The sequence below is a fragment of the Temnothorax nylanderi genome, unplaced genomic scaffold, assembly GCF_030848795.1.
Source record: "Temnothorax nylanderi isolate EJ_2023f unplaced genomic scaffold, tnyl_v1.0 TNYL_tig0074_pilon, whole genome shotgun sequence".
Taxonomy (NCBI): domain Eukaryota; kingdom Metazoa; phylum Arthropoda; class Insecta; order Hymenoptera; family Formicidae; genus Temnothorax; species Temnothorax nylanderi.
Window position 1 is genome coordinate 520,177 of NW_027249136.1, and position 22,010 is coordinate 542,186.

At 41.1% G+C, this 22,010-nt stretch overlaps 1 protein-coding gene across 11 annotated transcripts in view; it reads right to left on the bottom strand.

Annotated features, from left to right (window-relative positions):
• LOC139774149 (neurotrimin-like) overlaps positions 1-22,010 on the bottom strand; it is a 307,096-nt gene that overhangs the window by 105,653 nt on the left and 179,433 nt on the right. For 10 of the 11 annotated variants that reach the window (XM_071709175.1, XM_071709170.1, XM_071709171.1 and 7 more), the window contains one exon: positions 14,012-14,199. In XM_071709175.1, the coding sequence (XP_071565276.1) occupies positions 14,012-14,199 (188 nt within the window). The remainder of the gene's footprint in view (positions 1-14,011; positions 14,200-22,010) is intronic. The other variant, XM_071709178.1, reaches the window with a different exon arrangement.

Consider the following 22,010-nt stretch of genomic DNA (forward strand, 5'->3'; position numbering starts at 1 on the left):
TGGAGTACAGCTAGCGTATTAAATTGCTAAATAAAAACATTTAAATGCACTGATAATATAATCGTTGGGACAACCATACGAATTACAGACATTAAGAATGTCGATTAGACGAGGAATTGCGAATTACGCATCGATAGTAGTGTACTTGCGAGTTACGCGCGAAATGCTTTGATGTCCATTCGTATAAACGCTCCAGTTCCGGTCCTCATTCTATTACAGACGCCCGTCGTGGTCGGGGATGTTCGACGAAAGTACGGCGATCGATCCGAAGCGGTTATAAAGACGCCTCCTCGAATGGCGACGTTCCGGCTTTAACGATCGTCCGCAAAAAGAAAAAAGGTCGGAATTATCGGCGAAAAAACTCGTTACGGACGCGAAAATCCAATTAGTTTTAACGTCCTCGCCTTCCGCAGTCACGGCGTTCCTTCGCAAGAAGATTTCGAACTTAATGCTGCCCTCTCCGCCACTTTCTCTCTCTCTCTCTCTCTCTCTCTCTCTCTCTCTCTCTCTCTCTCTCTCTCTCTCTCTCTCTCTCATTCTCTCCATTCCTCCGCGCACTCCGCACGGACGAGTAGAGTCGCGTTTGCATACCGCCACTCCTCTGACCTCGTTTTAACGCAGCACCCCGGGTGCGCCACCTCCAATGCAGCGATTCCCTTGCGCAGCCATTAAGAAGTACACGTGGTTATGCCGCGCTTGGCGTTTTTTTAAGCTCTTTAAGCGGCGGCTTTGGCCGCGCGCGCCAAACCGGCCTGAAACCGTCCCGGTACGCTTTGATGCATTTCCTGAGCTTTTAACGAGATATCTCATAAAAGGACACCAGACTTACAAGATGGCCGTAACCGGCGACGCCGCGTGTTCTCCTCGTTTTATGCGTCCGTATTGCTGATCCAACAATTGTTCCTCGAAGATGCCGTCGCCACATACGTAGGGATTCCATCAATATTTTATGCATAAATTAATGTAATTTGCGCGGTAACATTAAATAAAACTGAAAATAATAGTGGAGGGATTTACTTTGTGTCTTAGAATGCAAGTTATAATATCTCGAAGAGCATAAATTATATAACTATTACAATTTTCCCATATTATTGATAGTAAAGATAATAATTGCATCATTAATCTAATAAAAATATATAGGTTGCATAATTATCTATATATTAATATTTTCTTGAATTCAAATGCGGATTTTATCGTGAAGATTCATGTCGTGCAAGAGGAACAACGCGAACTAGAAAGAACGAGTCCTAGATACTCGAAAATGGCTCATAAGAGGTCGGAAAGGTGTCTAATTGCTGCTCAGAAAAACATCGGAAGCTTCAGCGTTCACTTTTCTTTCTGCCTCTCATTCTTCGTTCTTTCTTTCTTTCGCTCTATCCGTCTTTGTGACGTTCGCCCATTTCTTTCACCCGAAAACCCGCCACTGGACAAAGAGAATCTACCCGCCGTGCTTTCTGACTACAGGGTTGCTTTTTCAGAGGCCACCATCTAGAGTTAACTGCTAAAAATTAATTTGTCATTTGCCTCGGCTAAGTCCGGGTAGTATCGCGACGTTCGTGTTTTGCGTTAATTAATTCGTCGTCGTGGTGACTCGATAATTTAGCAACTCATTAACTTTTTTACATTGAGTGAAGTTTTACAAATTCACACCGTTCCTTTACTGTTAAATGTAAAGATAAATTTTTCAACCAATACGAAATAACGCCGCTTTATTCATATATAGGGAAGTAGTATTCGAGTAAAATTCCGCAGACAGACTGCAGACGCATTTTCATTAAGACGAAATATAGTAGACAAAATTCATCTCTCACGATAAAAAAAAGCGCGATATATAAATTTTAATAAAATCCATGATTGTTCAGAAACGCAAGATCAATTATTTCTTATAAGAAAGCTTCTATAAGCCCAATTAATGGAGTTAATGTTCAATCGGATAGTCGGCGTTCGTAAAGTTCCATAAAACTTATAAGAAAGCTTCTTACAAATGTGGCTGCAGTGCCACGTCTCCCCAAGAAAATTACGTTAGCGAGAAGCGTCTTCGCGATAGTGAACGGAAAAGATAAAAAGCGCCAGCCGCACGACGAACGGGAGAATCTAAAAAGGTGTGAGATCAAGCAGTTGCCTAATTGCTGGCCGGGAAAACCTTTCAAGGTATCCCATTTCTCCCTCCTTTTCCTTCCCTCTTTCGCTCCTTCTCCGGCATCCCCATTTGTCTCCCGAAATGCGTCCGTCCGTTTCTCCTCCGTTCTCGCGAAGAGTCGCAACCTCACCGGATCATCTGTCCCGAGAGATTCTCGCGCTTCCTTCTCAGTTCACTCTCAGTCTTTTCTTCAGTTGGCCGCGACATCACCTACTCGTCCACGGACGCCTTTACACGCACCATCCTTTCTTCGTTCTCCACCCTTCTCTTACCCTCTTTGCTCTGCGCGAAATACGTTCCTGAAAGGATCTGATTTGACCCGATACGACGGAGACGTCTGCCGGAAGCCAACTGCGGGATTATCCGGCGGATCCCTTTCGGTTAGATGCCGTTCTGCAGATCCCATTTCCAACTGGGTGCGCAGCGTATCTAAGTATAGGACCGACTACGTTCCGCTCTGACGATCAGAAGCGCTCGAGCAATCCTACTCGGCCGGCAAATATGACGCGTGCTGTGATTTTTCGCCGAGAGGTAGTTATTTTTCGAGCTAGCGACACGATGAAGCTCAACTCTTTTTAGTGTAATTTTTTGACTGTGCTGTTCACAGCGTAGAAATCGTAATAATAAATTATTACAAAAGAACTAAAGAACTAAATTATATAATAAATTATATAATGAAAATCCTACGAATTTAAAAATACATTTTAATTGGAAATAGAATTTACAAATCTCAGCTAATGCGCAACGAGGTGGTTCAGGGTTAAATAAGTTGATTAACAAACGAGTATATGCAAATATGACATATGATACATGAAGTATATTAGGCAATTCTGCAACGCGTAGGTATATCCGCGCGCCGTTGACAGTTATACCGAAAGTAATTTTACATATATGTACGTTCTTTAGAGTCAAAGAGAATTGGATCGCGGGTAAAACCGTGCGCTTAGCGTAACCAGATTTTCTTACCCGTAACCCGTTCAACGAACGGACGACGCGTCCGGAATCGTAATGAAACTTCATTGCTTCCGGCGGACTTGAGTTCTTCGAGCAGTTGAAGATATGCACGACACGCGATAGCGACCTTCTCACCCTTCTCACTGTATGACCTACTTTATACACCCATCTAACCCGTTACGCGCTGTTACCGGTCGCACTTAGCCCTTTAGCCCGCTCCGCTCTTAATCGTCTTCCTCATCCGCGCTTCTACCAATTTTATTCGGTGCCTATCCACCTCGGCTTATTAAATCTTCACCGTATCCATTGCCTGACTCGCGATTAATATCGATCAACAGTCTCGATCAATTCGGTGATGCGTCCTGTCTCATCAATTTCCGAGAGGCGAGGCGATTCGATGAGATTTCGCAGACGGATCGAGATATTACATCCGTTACTTTCGATCGACAAAAGTATCTCACTCGCGTTTGCAAAGCTTCGAAATAACGACGTTTATTTTTTATTCTTTTCCTAAGCAACGTTATTCAACTTCGACATCTTAGACGTCTTAGAGAGTCTCCAGAGAATCATAGTGGACTTTCGTTATTAAGGTGAAGATCGACAAGCTTTACTGTAATATTTTTCTCAAAAATAGTTGCAAGAAAATATATAAACATACGCAATTGTATTTATAAATTTTATTTACAGATTAATTTAGAAATATCAGATATGATATATCTATTATTACTAATTTATTGAATACAGTAATGATAAAAAAAAAAGAATTCTGCATTAACGATATTTTTCATGATTTGAGAATTATGATGGAATAATTGAAGGAATCTTATAAGAATGACGTTTTATTAACTTATCTTCTTAACTGAATCTCAAGATATGGAGATCGTGGAAAAGAAACAAGAATTAGAATTCGTTCCCTTTAGTTTCTTTAAGGAAAGGTAGACTAACTAGATTGCTCGTCGCGTCCAAAAATCGTCGATAGAATCGTCTGGCTGCCAATCGACGGCACGTTCGTCGTAGGCAGACGTTTTCGCAGACAAGGCGGATTTATCGAGCGTCGAGATGCCACGGAATGTTCAATTTCCTGGCAATTACATGACCTGCCGCCTTCCAGCCGCTTTTTCACGTTCCTCCTTTGTACGGTCTGGCATCGAAACGGCGGCGATGCAGCATCGCATTCCCCGTCAATGAGAGCCGTGAGATCGATCAAGGGGGATCCGAAGAATTCGACGCTCATGAAAGAAATCAATGTGAAATTCTCGTCATCGCGGTATGATAGCAAATTCAACTGCCGGAAGAATAGTTTTCTGAGAATTTAGATGATATACTACGAGTGTAATAACTGGGATGCCGCTTTATCTTTCGAAGTCTCGCGCAAGCGGCATTAATCACAATAACGGATCCTTCGAAATGTAATTACCGTTTGTTCGTACCGAAATTAAAGCTATTTTGTATAAAGCTCTGTTGCCACTTAAAAAGCAAAATATCTTAAAAAATATGTCACTGTTAAATCACGACAGTCAACGATATCGAGTCGTTAATACTCGCTTCGTTAGCCATAAAGTCAACCATAAGATACTTTATAATAAATCATTATTATCCTCTTACAACTTTCAAAGTACCTTCTCTGATAAATTATAAAGCCGTTATGAAGTTTATGCGGAAGTTTCATAAATTACCCCAACATAAGTCGAAAGTTTCGGCGTAGCAACGACGAATCGTGGCAATTCCGATCATTTTCGGTGCGCGCAAACGAACGTAACGCGAATCGAATCGAGTTGCCGGATATCGTCCTTTGATTGTGAACGTCCAACATGATTTCCCCCAACTTCGGACATTTGCGCGTTCAGTTCACATCCGCGCGCTCGCTGATTGCTCGTAGATAGAAACTCACATAATATCAACGCCTGGATGGTTTCGGCCAGAACATATGAAGACAAGTGAATAAGATTATTGGAGCGCGATCGGGGCATCGCACGAATTGCAGAGTTCATTCGCCTCACATTGCGCCGTGTACGACGCGACGCAGACCTACTATATATACATACACTATATGTACATATATCTCTGTTACCCTTCCCATTCGATCTCTCAATTAATGCGATGGATTTTGCCTAAATGCAAATTTTCCACGCGCAGCTTAACGGTGGATTAAAATGCAACGGGGCTCAATGGGACAAAAACAATTTCTAGATTTGTTTTCACTGTATCCATCGGCATCGTGGCGAATATTCGCTATAACAGTCATTATTCGATTGGTGTCAACGGAAATGACTTTGCGGTGCTAGTCATGGAAAATCATGAAAGGTACCTCTACCGCGAACGTATGTTCCCTAATGGAACCCATCGTCGATTAAATATCGGTAACGAATGTTCGGCGTGCGTTTGCTGTCGTTCGGATGAATGCACCATTGTCCGCGGTGGTCCATATAATCGGAGTTGGAATGTCTCGTTGCGTTTTGACCGCCGCGCACTGTATAACAGCGTGTCCGGTCTCTCTGTCAGATCTGTCGCTCGTGTCATATTGTATCATTGTTGCTTCGGCAATATTTCCCATAAGCAAATATCTCTTACGCCAACTTGTTTTCCATGGTCGATATTTTTTTGCTATTGTAACGTTGTAGGAAAATCAATTTTCAAATTAGTCAATGAATACGCTATACGCTTGAATTTAGCAATCTATTGTAAATCCATACCCTATGTGCAGATAAATTATACCTATAATGTACAGAGCAGTTACGAATTTGAGCGTATATTTCACCGATTTGCATTAACAATATGCGCCGGTATCGCTTTCTGCTGCTGTAGCGAACGCGGAAACTCGAAACGAAAATCGAGCAGTCTCTGATTAATTCGAGATGTGGACGCTAACGAATTTCAGGCACAAAATATTTCTGCGATATTGATTTACGAATTTTCTCAATATCGAAAAATTATCCTTAATTAATCGCGAGACAATCTTATTCTTTTTATCCTAGAACGAGTCTACTTATAGAAAACGAAAATAAATTGAAATTTTAAACTTGTAAAATTTTGCGATAGTAGACATCTAACAATAAGTTCAATGCAACTAAAAATATTAAAAAATGTTATAGACTCTGTGATGCCTCGTTTTATAGTCACAAAAGTAATATAATTTTTCATTATGAAATTACAACGTCATCTTCATTATTGTAATTTTTACACATGACATGTATTTTCTGCAATTTTTAACAGCGTAGCAGAGAGGCTTTCTCGCAAATAATTTTCCCTTGAATTTGCCAAACGTGTTACGGAAAGCGCAGCTCGTTATAAATATCTTTTTTTGTAGTTTAGATATTTATTTTCCGACTATAGCTGACGTGGAATTGGGCGCTCTCGGCGCTTTTCGTTGTTATTTCGCTCGCCATTCGTGATGTAGTGCTGTCGAACACGTCAGAATACAAACAAAAGAGATCACCCATTTAACAATTTTACTCGCAATCATACATTACGTCCATTATAACCAAACTGAATCGCGATTCAGTTTGAAATTGGGTTATGGGTAAACAATTTGTTTCGAGACTTACAAAAATAAAGCGAACTCACTATTCTAATATCGCGAAAAAACCAATAAATTGTTCAAGATACTTGACTGAACGCAGGAAAAAAGATGTCTTAGGCTATACCTAATTTATTTGAAGAAATTTAGATTAATAAAAAAAGAATTTTGTAATTTTATACTGTTTTGCAATTAATTTCCACAGCGCTTATTGTAATATCGTTGTTAAAACATGATATCTTACGCATAATAAATGACGAAAATTAGTAGCGATGCATCGTCCTTTGTCATCGAGCAGCGCGCTAACGCGAGGATTTAAGATCAAAGATTAAGGCGATAGATTATTCGCGGCAAGCGAATATCGGGGAGCGGCGCCGCGCCGCGGCCGACACCGGCGCGTGCTTGGATTTTAAGAAGTGCGCTACGTCGCGCGCGTTCCGGGTTTTCTCTCGGCCGCGGTTTCTTCCCTTGGTATACATTATGGGATTATTTCAGCGCAGCGGCGGACTAATCTTCTCGGGCAAAATTGTTCGCTATCCTCGGCGCTCGTTCCTCGTCGCGAGACTGTGTAATAAACTTTTCTGTGCTTTACGGCTACCGTGGTAGTAATTTCTTTAAGGCGCCCGCTATTAAGCTAAATTCTACGAAAAGAAGGCCGCTACGCGCCGCTATACTCGTCTAGTTCGTTCGCCAGCTCGTTCGCTAACTCATGATCAGCTAGAGGATCGCTATTTCGCCGATGTAAGTCCAAATTCTGCAGCGTAAGCTACAACTAGTTAGAAAATAGTTATATCTTGTGAAACACCGCTATAAGACGAAGTCAAGATGTATCAATAAAGCTAACTATCACACAAGTTATTATCACTTAAGATTCTAATATCATAACGCGCAAACTAAAAATTTTAAACGTTCTAGTCTTTTAATAAAATCCGATCAAAGATGTATCGTCTTAACTCGAGTAAAATAAGTTACGATTTTAAATAAAAGAGAAACTATCATACATGATGTATCGTTTTATATGTATTTTATGTGAGAGAATTTCGTGTAGTCGAAGCTTTATCGACATTCGTTTTGAATCTTTCTTTGGAATACTCCGATGATGCTCGACCTATATCGCGAAGCGGGTAACGGTCGCTAGCTTGATTCGTGCACTCTTATGCGAACCTGAGCTCGAATAGAACTGAAAGATGTCCTTTACAAAGTAGATACCGACGTCGTATTGACCACACTCTTATAAATTTTAATAAGACACATTTTAATAATATAAATGACATTTTTCCTTGCGCCAGGACATTGAGTGGCATGAAACTTCTCTCCCATCTTTCTCTCTTTCTTCTTCTCTCGGTATAGTACACGCGAAGATATCTATTTCTGAAATCCGCATAATGAGAGAGAGAGAGAGAGAGATCGCGCGACAATCAGGAAAATCGGAGTTGAGTGTTCTGCACTCGCATACATTTGATTACAACTAAGAATTGTCGAGGCATGAACAAAGTGAGACAGATCGCGTGCGCCTATCGCAGTCATCAAGCTGCGAAGTTAAGCAAGAAGACGATATTGCCTTCTCTAGTAGGATAAGGAAGATCAAAGTATAGCGGGAACGACTCGTAATCAGTAAAGCTTAAATTCAACGGCGGAACGCGTATTGTCGATCCTCACATAAGTAAATGACGTTTCACGCTCCAGTACTTTCTCAAAAAGATCTAGTATGTGTCTCGTGTCTCCTACTCCCCGCGGAGATTGCTCCTCTTCAGTACACCTCGGAAATATCGTCGGAATATATATCCGAGACAAAGTAACTCGCGCTAATGTATACGTGACACGTGCAGCGAGAGTCGCGCCGGAGCTGCGAAGTGTGGCAAGATAAAGTACGTCTGTCATTTTAACAAAATAACAAGAAACGTGTATGTTTGCACTGACTCCCGATTTAGAAGCGGCGCGATAACAAATCGATTCGTATTGCGCGATTTAATTCAATATTCGGCATTTATGAATTCATGACCAAACAGACGCGTAATTAATATAACTAATTTTCGGAAGCGCGCGGCGGGGAGAGGAGGGTTAATCTATTTGCAAAGCTATATTTGCAATATTGTCACAGCAATTATGTAGATTCTTGTATCGTTTTACATGACGTGTGTTTTTTGTGTTTGGCGCTCGTATCAAATGAAATAAATTCCGCACGGTCAAAAGGAATATTCAATTACTGCTGATTCTCATTATCCCACGTATACAAATTGGATTGCGTCCATTATACCAATATAACGGGACCGAATTATTTAATCAATTCTATTCCAAGTGATCAACAGTGAAATAAATGAAATCAAGTATCATTGAGAGACAAGGTGTATGAAATTGCGATAATTCAAATAAGGCCCGGCACAATTTCAAAGTCGCGATAAATCATACTTAGCTTTGTTATGCGGACAGGTTTGATTTACCGAGGTATTTACAGTGCGGTAACTCGAAAATTGTGATTTACACGTGGTTTCCCTAGCGCTGGCAGACGCATAAAACACTATAACGCACGTGGCCTCTTCCTCAATTCCTCGGCTAATACTGATTAATTATAGCATCGAGAAATCGGTGCCGAAATAAAATGCAAAATTATTAACACTAATCCTTTCCAAACTAGATCAAAGCGTTTAACCCCAAAATTAAACGCATACTGAAAAAGTTAATATATTTAAATAATAATGTAATTATTATATATGCCATACGTTTAGAAGTAATAATAGCGGCAGAATACTCGGTTGATGAGACCGAAATCGATATGTTGCGGCGATTCTTCGCGATCGCGAAGATTATAAGGCCGATAGAAAACTATTGTCGAGGGACGCGTCTTTTCAGTTTGAGGGCACTCTTTGCAATCGATGTACGTTCGCGGAAAAGGAACGAAGGAACGAGGCCGATTGTTTGTTGCGAGTGACCGGCGCCAACCTCCACAACAGTCAAAGATGTTGGAAACGCAATAGAATCGGAGCTCTCTTTTTCGTTATCGTCTCACTCGATCGAGTGTTCGCACGCGTATTCGTCTTTCGCATCACGTTGATAGCAAGCTCACGTGTGCTGCCTGAGAATGCCGGAGTTATTGCAGGTCGAGCGAGTTGAAGAAATTGGTGGGTTGATCGTATACGCAGACAGTGACATTGGTGTGATGCCATCGGTGATCAAAATTGACCACAATGGAAAACGTATCTCTGGTGAACAGGATAATAAATAGCTAAATGAAAAATCAAGCGAGTCTGACAATTGCAAAAATGAATTGCAAAAATTATTGAATCACAATTAATTCAATTAAAGAAAATTTAAAAAATATTATAAGGTACAAAATAAGATGTAAAATGTATACTAAAAATAAAAAATAAAAAATAGTTTTTCAAGGAAAAGCCGAAACATTGAAGGATGAAAGATATATGTAAAATCGTATAACATAATGAAGCGATCGATTGGCGAATGTCTTCATTACACTAGCAATAACAGAGTCGTTTCCTTAAGAGAATTAGCATCGTTCACTCAATATGACACACTGGACATCTTCGTTATTACATCGGCAATTAAAAAGAGATATCCGTGTTCTCGTCGATATGCATGATAAGCGAAAGGGGTCAGCTGGCAAACCCGGCTCTTGACAATAATTGGAGCGCAAAGAGTTAAGTTGTATTTCCAGAAGGATAACGGTCATCAAACAAGAATCTCTGTCCCACGAGCGCATGACGTATCGTAATCGATGAAATCTCGATAGGCGACCTCGGTCTCCGTCGTCTTTTATCCGCTCATTATGAGCTCTCGTAGTTTTACAAAGGTAGATTTCGTCTCCTTACGTAACAATGTCCTGCTCTCGTTTCTTGGATTTTAAAGAGATCTCCGGCCGAGAGCACTTTGCTCCAGCTCGTTGAAGGCTTTGATCTTGAATTAATGTAAGTCAACCGGTGGGCACAGCGATAATCGTCCCATCTATATCGAATCGATTCCATCGTTCCAGCCGATGTTCACTGCGACGCGGATGGAAAGAAATTCTTTTCAGGCATTTGTTCTTCCCGCTTCCAGGGACTGCCGTAAGAATCTATCACCGAAGAATTCTTCTCCCTTTTATCTCTTTTCCCGTTTTTTTATGCACGGATCATATTAAGCTTCCCTAAAGTATGTCTTTCTCGATAATAGGGCGAGTTATTTATTTTATTTAATTTAACTCCAAAGACGAACGAACAAGAAGACTTTCTCATTTATCCGCTTGCGATTGTAATTGTATTCTATCCAGTAGACATTTAAGCATTGAATTTAATTAAGCTCTAGCCAAGTACAGCTTCCTGTGCGGTTTCGATTCGACTCCAGATTTCCAATACCCTGTCAGGTTAAATCGTAACCATCGATGAGCTTCTGGCGAACGCTGACAGTAAACACGATTTAGAAATCAAATATCCATCCGCGACTCTGATAGCAGGTTAAGTTAATCGGTAAAATAAACACAAGTGATATCGATATTGCCGACGAGATACGCTTGGCATGCAGGTTTCTCGAGGACGAGTACACGTGTGTGATTTCGCAATAAACGAGTGTAAAAAGTAAAAACAGAAATGAAAGAAAAACGATTCCGAGAAACACGATAGGTATTTCATTTACATATCGTGAAAACCTAACTAACAAAAGTTAGTCTAAAATTTAATTGAAAGAAAAACATTTGGTCCAAAGTACAGAGAATATTACGAGAAGAATGTGTACGTTGCAGGCTGTTTATACATCGGCTTCAGATTAATAATGTCAATTCTCGATGCTGAGCGGAAATTTTTGGAAAGCACTCGCGAGAGAGAACGTGTTCACGAGAGATCGTTAGCGTACTCACGAGGGCCGACCGATGCGATGTCTAGAAACGCCGCGTCCAAGTTTCGAGGGAAACGCCGCACACCTCTCGAGTAGAATTGATTTCGAACTGGGTTACGCGGCATACATATGAATGAATCCGCGCCTCTTTTTGAACGTCGAACTCTGCGGTGCTTGGCGATTCATAGATTAAGTAAAGCATGGGCTGCGCGTGGAACACGCCCGTACTAGAACCCCGCATCTCGACGCATTGCTCTCCTTCGTCAAGGCGGACGTTCACTTCATCCAATAAATCTGGCCCCGGCGCTGTATGATCCTCGGCGAGTTTCACACAAGAACGATAAATCCGGACGTCGCATTCGAAAGTCGGTCGATTCCGATACCGAGTACCGAGTACGTTCCCTCGCCCTCCCTTTCTTGCTACCGACTAAGCAGCTGCATCGCTGTATAAACTGACGTGCATTACCAATTCAATTGTTACAAAGTATTATGTCTCAGCGTTTCTTAAGCGTCTTTCGCTTTTTGTAAGATACCGAAAATGCGATTGATCGCATTTAAAGCATTCCTCAAATTAGTTAATGGATCCCAAACATTATCATTAAACTTTAATCAAAGTTGTTAAATAATTTCTCTACTTTCAATCTTTACTAAAATAACATTAAATTCTGTCTAATTTATTATTGAATCGTAAAGATTTTAGAAATTAAATAAGGTATTTTTTTAATATACCTTATGTGTAGATATAAATTTGTAATATGATTAATTTTTTTTAGGATGGATAATTAATCTTTAATACTTAAACGATAAAATGACGAATTAACATACATGCGCGTGCGAGAAAATTATATTGAATCAATGTTAACTCTTTCATGTGTCTCGGTAACTATGAATTGGTGGGAAATCATCGGGAATAATCCAAGCGATCTAATCGCTCCCACGAGGCGCGAGCAAAACGAGACGACTACGTGAGTTATAACCAGGCCAATCTTTCCCTCGCTTACTCCTAAGTCTAATCCTTAGACGATCAATTCGTCTATCATCATATCGCTCCTAACATGTACATGTGACGTCCGCTTAATGCATATATCGAGCGGCATAAAATATTTCCCATTAATGCTTAACCCTCCGTGTGCATACGTGGGTCTACGGCGTCCGAGCCAAAGTGATATTTGCTCGTAACTGTAAAACTTGCAAGCCTGCTAGAAAGTATTAAATAAACGATGTTTATTAAAATGACTATAAAATCATCAACTACAATGTAGACAGATGTTTTGTGAATTTTTTTAGATTTTTTTAAAATACTCTTTAAGGTAGGGAAAAATAGCGTCAAACGTAATAGACCCAGCACGTATGCACTGGGAAGGTACCGAAAAAACGTATGCACGCGTATCGTTAACGAAACTCATGACGAATGTATTTAAAGAGAAAGTTCTTTAGCACAGCAACGCGACCAAAACGCGTTGACATGATAAAACAAACGGGATTCACCATTAGTTTTCGAGTACATGAGAATTACGTGGTTTTGCTTTTACGAGTTTCTGCCCGTTCGTGAAAAAAGCCAGCTGAGACGCGAGATCAATCCGAATTTTATCGACGCCACTCATAATGCCACGCTCTATAAACCTATTTGCCTTGTGCAAAGCGTCTGCAGCTGCCCTAATTGCACAGTCACCACAACGGTCAAATATTATACATATATATACATATATATAATATATATGTATATATATACCAAAGGCACCTGCACACTTCGTTCAATGGCATTGTCGAGAGACCATGGTGTCGCGCTGGTGCCCGAGTGCACTTCCGGCGGTAACCCCCGCAGTTTGCCCGGGACAGGTGACGCTCCATTGTGTCGATAAAATATTGACACTCGATATTTCGCCTCTCTCACTCAGGCTGGACCGAAGAAAACGTAGAAATGCTATGTTTACATAAGTGTCGTCCCTAATCTACTCCCGCGAATGTGTTACTTTAGCGTAGTCTCCCATTAGAGAGATCTTATCGCGAGAGAAAGAAAAGAGAGATTTCTACGTTCGTCATTCCGCGTCGCTGGAACTATACATCCCTATAACTTGTCAGATTTAATCCTCCGATTCGTAATGTCGAATTGGCTTCGTTCGCTACTTTCGAGTTGTTAGGCGACAAAAGCATGAGCCGGATTCATCTCCGTAGCTGCTTAATATTGGTACTTCTGTTATCTTTTCCCAGAGTTTCTCAATATTTCTTTTCAGTATAAAAATTTAACTTTTCTTTCCTCGGAAAAGAAATTAGCTATCACGCAGTAACGTCGCGATTTAAAAATTATAATAAAATATTAAAAAAGTTTTATGTTTCATACTGAAAGTAAGACTGCTTTTTTGATCTAGTATCTACTTCATCACTGTTTCCTAATATTTCTCTCTGAATCAACGAATCATCTTAATATTGCGATTATTATATTATTATTATTACAAGATTAATTTATAGATCTGAAGAAATTGCATCATAACACTGTTGATATATATAAATAAGTAAAAAAATACCGGCAAATAATATGGATTCTCTTCTTTGCGAATATGCGAATTTTTCTCACTCACCGTTTTGTTCCCCAAATTTTTGACACGGCAGTTGAGGTACGTGGTCTTTCCCAGCAGGGCGGTCACGTTCTTCGAGGCCGATTTGTCGAAATACGGCCCCGATCGTGTGGTCTCTTCCAGAGCGTTTTGGTTGTATGTGTCGCTGTTCTTGCCGCTGCCGCCGTATGGCATGTTGTGGCAGTGCACTTCTGAAACACCAGAAACCGAAAGAAACGTTGTGTAAATGCGGCAATTTCGATGCTGAACGGGAGAGGGCATTCGTTCGCGGCGACGTACATATCTTAAAGCACCACATGTACGTATTCTTTGTTCCTGCGATTGTTCTTGCATGCTAGATATCGAGAAGCGAAACGTAAGACGCGTCTCCTTGTATACGACACCGACTGCAGTCGGTGCGCCATTTACGAAATAGTGCTGCAAGTTTCCTGATAAACGGAGGAAAAGTTGAAAGTTTAGAAAAAATTACTCTCCTGGCGAATGAAAATCAGAATGCATAGTCGAATACATTTTTGTCATGAAATGTTAGGCTTTGTGTTATGTACTTTATTATCTAAAGTGAAATATGACCTTCTCAGCGAGTTGAAAGAAAATTTTTTGTGAAAAAGTTATAATAACAAGGGGAAAAAAAAAATTAAAATAAAATAATGAATATAGCGGATGCTATAATGAAAGCGGATATGTATAACGTTTATTCGTTTGTAACATGCAACAAAAACATTTTATATAGATACATCATAGAATATAATTATGATATTAATAATTATAACAACAATAATAATAACAGCAATATTACCATTGCTTGCATGAGTAGTTACCATATTATGCTAAACTATTAATTACGCTCGTTAGAAAGTGGAGCTTGCAATGCGTAATGGTTTCTCATTAAAGAGCAAGAGTGCGGGAATACGCAAGTACGCAAGTATAGTTAATGAAAAAAGCCAGAGGATTCGAGATTTTAATTAAATGCGCGCAACCGTTGATAAATAAAATTTGACTGACATAAAGGGAACAATCCACTTATGGTCTCGGATGCGCAAATTATACGACAAATTGCAGAAAGAAAGCTGAAATCGTAATTAGCGGAATGTAATGAGTGCTCGCTTGTCGCTACAAGTAGCGAGGCCATTAACCGCATTGCTCCTTTCTGCTTGACATTTAGAGGTAACCTACTAAACTTACCCTCGCGTCAACGATTCCGCTTTCCTGTTTTCCCTGTTTGCGCCTCTCTCTTTCTCATAGACACAGAAAATAAGAAAATCTCTGTCATCCATTTGTACCGCAAAGATGTTTTTATTGTCTCGTCAACGCCGCGACGATAGTACGAAACGGACAAAGGAAAATGGCGCGTGCATCGCCAAGTGCATAATGCACTTCTTCTGACAGAAGCTGCTGCTTCGCTTTATTCAATTAAACTTCGCTGAATGCATCACAATACTGACAATAAATGAGTTGTTGGACAGAACAGCAATATAAGTAATTTTCTTCGGAAAACACTGAAGTAAAGTTTGGAAAACTATCCAACATAAAATACGATTATCTTATCATAGTTCACAAACAGGAGAATATGTAAAATTTTACATCATGTATGCAAAATAATTCACACAAAGTTTACGTTAAGCTTTTATTTTTATTATCCTATATATCGTTTATCTAATCGATGTTTTATCATGTTATCAAATATATTAATTCGAGAAAGGAGGAAGAAAAAGAGAGTGCAGAGAATATTGATCGATTAATGGCGTAAATATTTATACTTATCTCGGATAAACCGAGTTTAAGTGTTTTGAACTGCGAGTAAGCTGGCAATAAACTTCTCGAAGCAAAGTATCATCGTCGCGGACACCCCGGGGAGTTACGAGAATTGTTTATCGGTTCAGCAACTTCCGCGTTGAATCGACGACAAAGAAATAATTTTCTCAAGACGATATCATCTAATTTTCGCAAGTTTAAGAGAGGTTTGCTTGTTTCAACCATACTATGTTTCAACCAAGTTTACAAGGTTTCCACACGGAAATAAATTAATCGCGATGATTCGCGCAACGTGAATATCCTACGTTCGAGATAGACGAAGTAGAATTTGTCGGAATTAAAAACGTAATTTGCAATTATCTTGCTCACCCATGCGTGCGCAGGATGAACCCGGTCGCTTCCCATCGTCGCTCCAAATTTCGTCAAACGGGTTTTAAACGAACCGGGGCGTTCGAAAAGTAGCCAACGCTACGAATTATTACGCTTTTGTGCAAGCGCAGTTTATTCATCTCAGCCGACGTGATCGAGGGCGTGGATATAATTGGCTGTCGTTGCTACCATCTCGACAGGCCAACTGCTACCCAGCAGTGCTACCGACGACCGGCCCGGCTCGTTTCCGCCGGGCCTCGCTATCATACGCTAGTTACGCTCTATTGCCAGGAACTCGGCGAGTATATAATCGAATTTCGTCGCTCTTGATTAGGCCGTGATTACGCGAGGAGACGCGCGCTGGCGGCTGATGCGGCAAATATTGAATCTCGAGGCGCGGCGCAGCCGACGCGCATAATCCGGCCCGTTTTCTCTTAGCAACGACACTTTAGGCGCTTCCGAACGTCGCCAGTTATCCCCGCGGGTGGCTGGAGAACTTTATCCACGACTTTCGTATCGCGAATTCTCCACGGCGATTCTACTCAACGTTAATCCGTTTTCCTCTGGTCCCCGATCCTTTCGCGCTTCTCCGCGCAATCAGCCCCGTCGGCGGCGGCGTCGTTAGATAATATTCACGTGAGAATCCTGTCGCTCTGACATTGAACGAAGACACAAAACGAATGGGGAACAAAACTCTCAACCAGGAGCGATAATCAATTATACACTGAAGCCGGGCTAATGGCAGAAATATCAAATACGAGCGAAAAGTACCCGGGAGTTTAAACGTAACGTTTCCTTTACTAGTGTTCAGTCGAAACTGTCATAATAATGATAAAATAGCAACGAGCTTTCAAAGTTTACGTTATATTTCTCAGAATAATGGGATATAATTTTTAATTAACAGTGAAATTTCATCACTTGAAATTGTTACAAATTTATTTTAATACTATGCGATTTAATACTAAAAGCGCAGATCTAAAAATTTTACGATAATAATGAACTTCCTGTTGCTCTATTTTGTATTATATATAATAATGTTACCTTTTATGCACGTATATGAAACAAATACGCTCCATCGTGATTGCGACTCATATAACGGACAAAACTTTGTTCGCAGAGAGTCTCGACAAGTTTCTTTATTAAATTTAGCGAAAGGCTACGAGCAATTTCGACGGGTCTGTTTTATTTGGCGACAAGAAATTCGAGCTCTCACGAAAGGCCGCTAGAATTGGCCAAGTTTGGAACGAACGGGTTACAAGAGCTGGCGATGCTCGTACAATGGGCTCAAGCTAATTTAATTATGAGTCAACGGCATTGACCACCTTTCCAAGACCTCGCAATCTGCCCCATTTCCTCAATTTCCTTTCCTTCGTCCGTTCATACGCCCGTGACCAACATTTTGCTTTTAACTTAATTTAGAAGAGATGTAAACTCAATTTAAAAAGATGTGATATACCCTATCATTTAATAAGGGTACCACACCTAATTTTCTTATATAATCTGAAGCGTGTTTCCAACTACAATTGAATTGAATAACTTAATGTATTTTTATCCACGAAAATAAATCTTTCGGTATATGGAATTAACAGGATAATACACAAAGTGGAGCCAAATGATAAAAAAGACCGGGAAGAGAACTAGGAGCGAGGAAATATAATAATCCGACGCGGCATGTTTGGAATCACTTGGAATCGCGCTATAGTTCACTCCTGTTTCTCGCCTTTGTTCCTAGTCTACGCCGCGGTTTCCATATGTATCGCATCATCGACAAAAATGAGAATTTATCGCATCGACTCGCGAGAATAAGCGTGAATCCGCGCGCTTTCTCTTCGCGCTCAGCGACGGCACGGTAACGTGCCGTCAGATAGCAATTGCAGGTTTAATCACGATATTTGCAGCGCGTTTATCTCACTCGATGGTCCATTAAATCCCGTGGCTCCGGATAATATCGAGTTATGGCTGATGAGCCGCGGAATGCGCGCATCAGCGATTCCCCGGCGCATTTCGAGTTACATGCCGGAATCGGGGTCGAGACGCGCTTCGTTTCAATTCGATGCTACCAGGATGATCACGCTCCTTCGTGACCTCGAATCAACAAGAGGGGCGCGGCAACGGTACCTATTCCTATGCTTTTGCCTTTCGTGATATTTCGCGAAGGACGTATGTAGACACGCGAGGCCCGGTGCAGTGGGTCGCGTCCTTGCAGCTAGATCCTCTCCTAAATTTCGAGATTTTACGGCCCGCGAAGTCGAAGCCACCTCGTAAAATATCTGCGGCGATGGAAAATCGGACAGGATAAGGAGACACAACCCTGGATAGAGCAAGAGACGCGACATCGGGGACAAGATGTACCGCCAGTAAAGGCTAGGCAAGAAGAGGAGAGATAGAAAGCCGTAGAGTTATCTTTCAATCTACTACCAAACCTACCCTTGCCCGGGCGAGGTCGCGAGTAGACAACGCCGAACGCCGTCTCTCTCCTATTTTAAAATTCAGATTCACAACTTTTGCTTAAACGCTTGGTATAGATAGACCGGCGGCTACATCCCCATCCTTTCGGTTTTTGCTTCAAGCACGTAGTGTACCTTGCGAGTCTCGCCGCAGAATTCGCGCCAAGACATTCCAACGATTCGCAAGTGCACGAATTTAATTATTACATTATTACTGCTGTTACAAATTTCTATTATAAATCGCGCAATATTCCACCAGTTTCGTACTGTGACTGATTCTTCGCTTTGAAAGCTTATTGGTCTATATAAACAGTATTGTCAAATTACGCTAATTCCCAAATGAGCGAAATATGGAAATAACTTCGAACGCGGCTTGCGAGTAAGAAACTTTGCTCGATATAGAGATATTGGTATAGAGACGGCAGAGGAAGGCTTGCACGAAGGCTCGCATCTATCCTAAATTTTCCTCCTCCCTCCAAGTAAATTGGCCCCGGTATTAGCGGTCCCTACCGCGATGCAATTCCAATGGCTGCGACTCGTCCGAGTTACGTAGGCGCGCACCGACAAAGTTTACCCATTATTGGCAGAGTCCGAGATTACGGACCGTGTTAAAGTTCCGCTTTGCCAATTGATCGCAAGAAATCGCACGTAGCACGTCCGACACGTGCATGTGGTCTCTGCCAAGGATTCGCCGCAGGAGCGGAATAATTGCCGGGGGAGTAAGATTTGCCGCGATAGAGCGGGATATAAGCTCGATAGCTAATGTATTACATGCCGGCTCCCGTACCGCTAACAAACGATTTTATATTGTTCGCACTGTTCGCAGGTAGATACATCTTAATGGAAAATAAATGTCGCCGGGAATGGTCGTTACTTTAAACCAAACGTTGCGGGAATTACGGAGAGAAATAGAATGATGTAATAAATAACACACAACGAGATATTGCACTAACGTCTGATACACATGTATTAATGCAACCGCTTTTATTATGTTAAAATCAATTATGTTAATAATTCATAATAATTTCGTTGGTCGAAATAACTAATGTAACGCGCTGTAAAAGAACAGATTTACAATGCTTGTGAAATAACAATAAGTTTATATAACGTATTGTTGCAATTGTTTAAGTATTAATTTCGTTAGCAAGAATACTTTTTATTTTATCTCGTATTACGAAAAAATTTCTAAAAAATCTAAATAATTATGTGTAAAAAAAGGTTTCCTTCGATTCGAGTACCTATATTCAAATACTGTTCGATAGACTCAGTAATTATAATTGTAGATATATTAAAAAGACTTGAGAGCATCTCTACAAAACATATACTACAACTACATCATTCTCCCTCTTTTCCGGATAAAATAGGGTGATCGATGGGGAATACATAGAGTTCAGCCAAAACCGTTCAAAGTGTGTCACAAGAGAATCAACTCGGAAGGTTTATGATTGCCCCATGCGTCGGAGTGCGAACTCTCGTGCGCAGCAGGCAAGGATTTTCGATGGATGCAGCGGGTGTGTAAAATGTCCTAGCTGGAGTTCTCGGTTGGAGCCGTGCCGTTCAGGACGGGTCTCGCCGATAAATAAGCTTGACCGTGGGGTGTCATATTTCTTTGTCGCGCCGTTGCGCCAACGCGCTATCTCGCGGTGCACGGCGCGGATATTATTTACGATCCGCCCGAGGGAGATTTATTATAGAATTGATTTCCCGCACGGCCGATCGGATTAATTTTCACTTTCGGGATGCGCGCGAACGCCGATTGGCTGCCATTTGTTTCGCACGGAACAGGAACGCGCGAAATTCACCAGTTCTGTTCGATGTCCCTTCTATACGAGTCAGCGAGATGAATTTCCGATGAGCGTAACGAAAAATACCTATGACCTGGGAGAATTGCAACATGTTGTAAAATCCGCTGTTATCTTGGGAACGTTAATTGTCGCTAAGACTGTGACGAAGCATCTCTATATAAGCAGTTTGCGTGATACGTAATGTGTCGGGAAAAAAATGTCAATGTAAGAAATAATAATAGCCACGTTCCGTCGTATTAAGTGAGCGACGGGCGAAAATAAAAATTTATCTACATTTATTGTATTTTATTATCTATTCTCTTATCTTCTGCACGATGCGACAGACTTTAAAATAATTTTTACTGTTATTGAAGACGAGAACGATGATGACGGTGGCGACAGACCGCGTCCAATGAAACAAAGACCACCTGTGAACGCATCATTAAGTCTTCATTCAATAGCTCGACTCCTTGGGATAGCGCAAGAAAGCGCGTATTTTTAAGGGCTCATTAGTCTAACGAGCACTTAGTCGCGTATTAGGTGCAAGAAGCTTTCGTTATCGTTTGTCGCCGCCACGAGTCAACTCAGCAAGAACACCCAAGAAGCTCGACACAGCATTAGATACCTACGACGCGCGATGTTTATGGAGCTTTAGAAAAGCTGCATTCGAAGCTACAATCGTACTTAACCTCGCATCTACCGTAGCGTATCTCGTTTATGGTTGTTAATGTCTCGGTTATGGATTGCAGCTTCGGGACAGTTATCTACTTTGTGGTGGGATCGTGACAGCCACGTGCAGGGTGATAATCTTCGACAAAGAAAACAGATAACGACACTTAGATGTACACCAGCGACTCGACCCTTATCCCGTAAACGCTTCATCGTTCCTCGCGTAAATACCAGTCGCCTCGTTCATCTTGTGGGGGGGAGGGGGACAACGCTATGTTGAGTCGTTGTCATACCGTCGACAGTGAGAGAGCACCGAAGAAAGAACGAGATAGACAAAGAGAGAGAGAATAGGAAAGAGCGAGTAAGGAACGAAGCAGTCCGTTGAATGAAATTTGCAATGGAAATTTAATCTGACTCGATTCGTCCCGCGTAGCCGGCAGTCCTCTCCTTAACGCCAGTCATTGTTATGTTTTGCGGAATTTTCGACAGGGAATTGTGCGCCTAGGGAAAAGAACGCGGCAATATCGCGTCGAGCAGCGTTCTCTCTCCTTCTTTCTCGTTTCTCAACCAACTCCCCGTAATTATGTATTCCGCCGAGAGAAGAGACGATGGGCTCTTCTGAATATCACGCAGCCAAGAAATATCGTAGAATGAATCATCGTTTAAAATAACTATTGCTCCATCGATATACAATCGCGCACAGATAAGATAATTTTATAATAATCAGGTCTTCGACTTATGACAAATCTTTTGATTGTGCAATTAAAATGGTCTAATTAAAGTGCTTTAAGTGATTTTTCACATGTACAAAGTCAATATAACGATGATAATTTAATAGCTGATTTACAGCCAGTATAAATCTGCAAATCTGATACAATATTTATAAATTATAATACCCGAAATATACGGACGGAAATCCTTGACGAAAATAGATAATGCACGCTGATATTAAAATTTAGCAACACGTCGCGTAACGCTGAA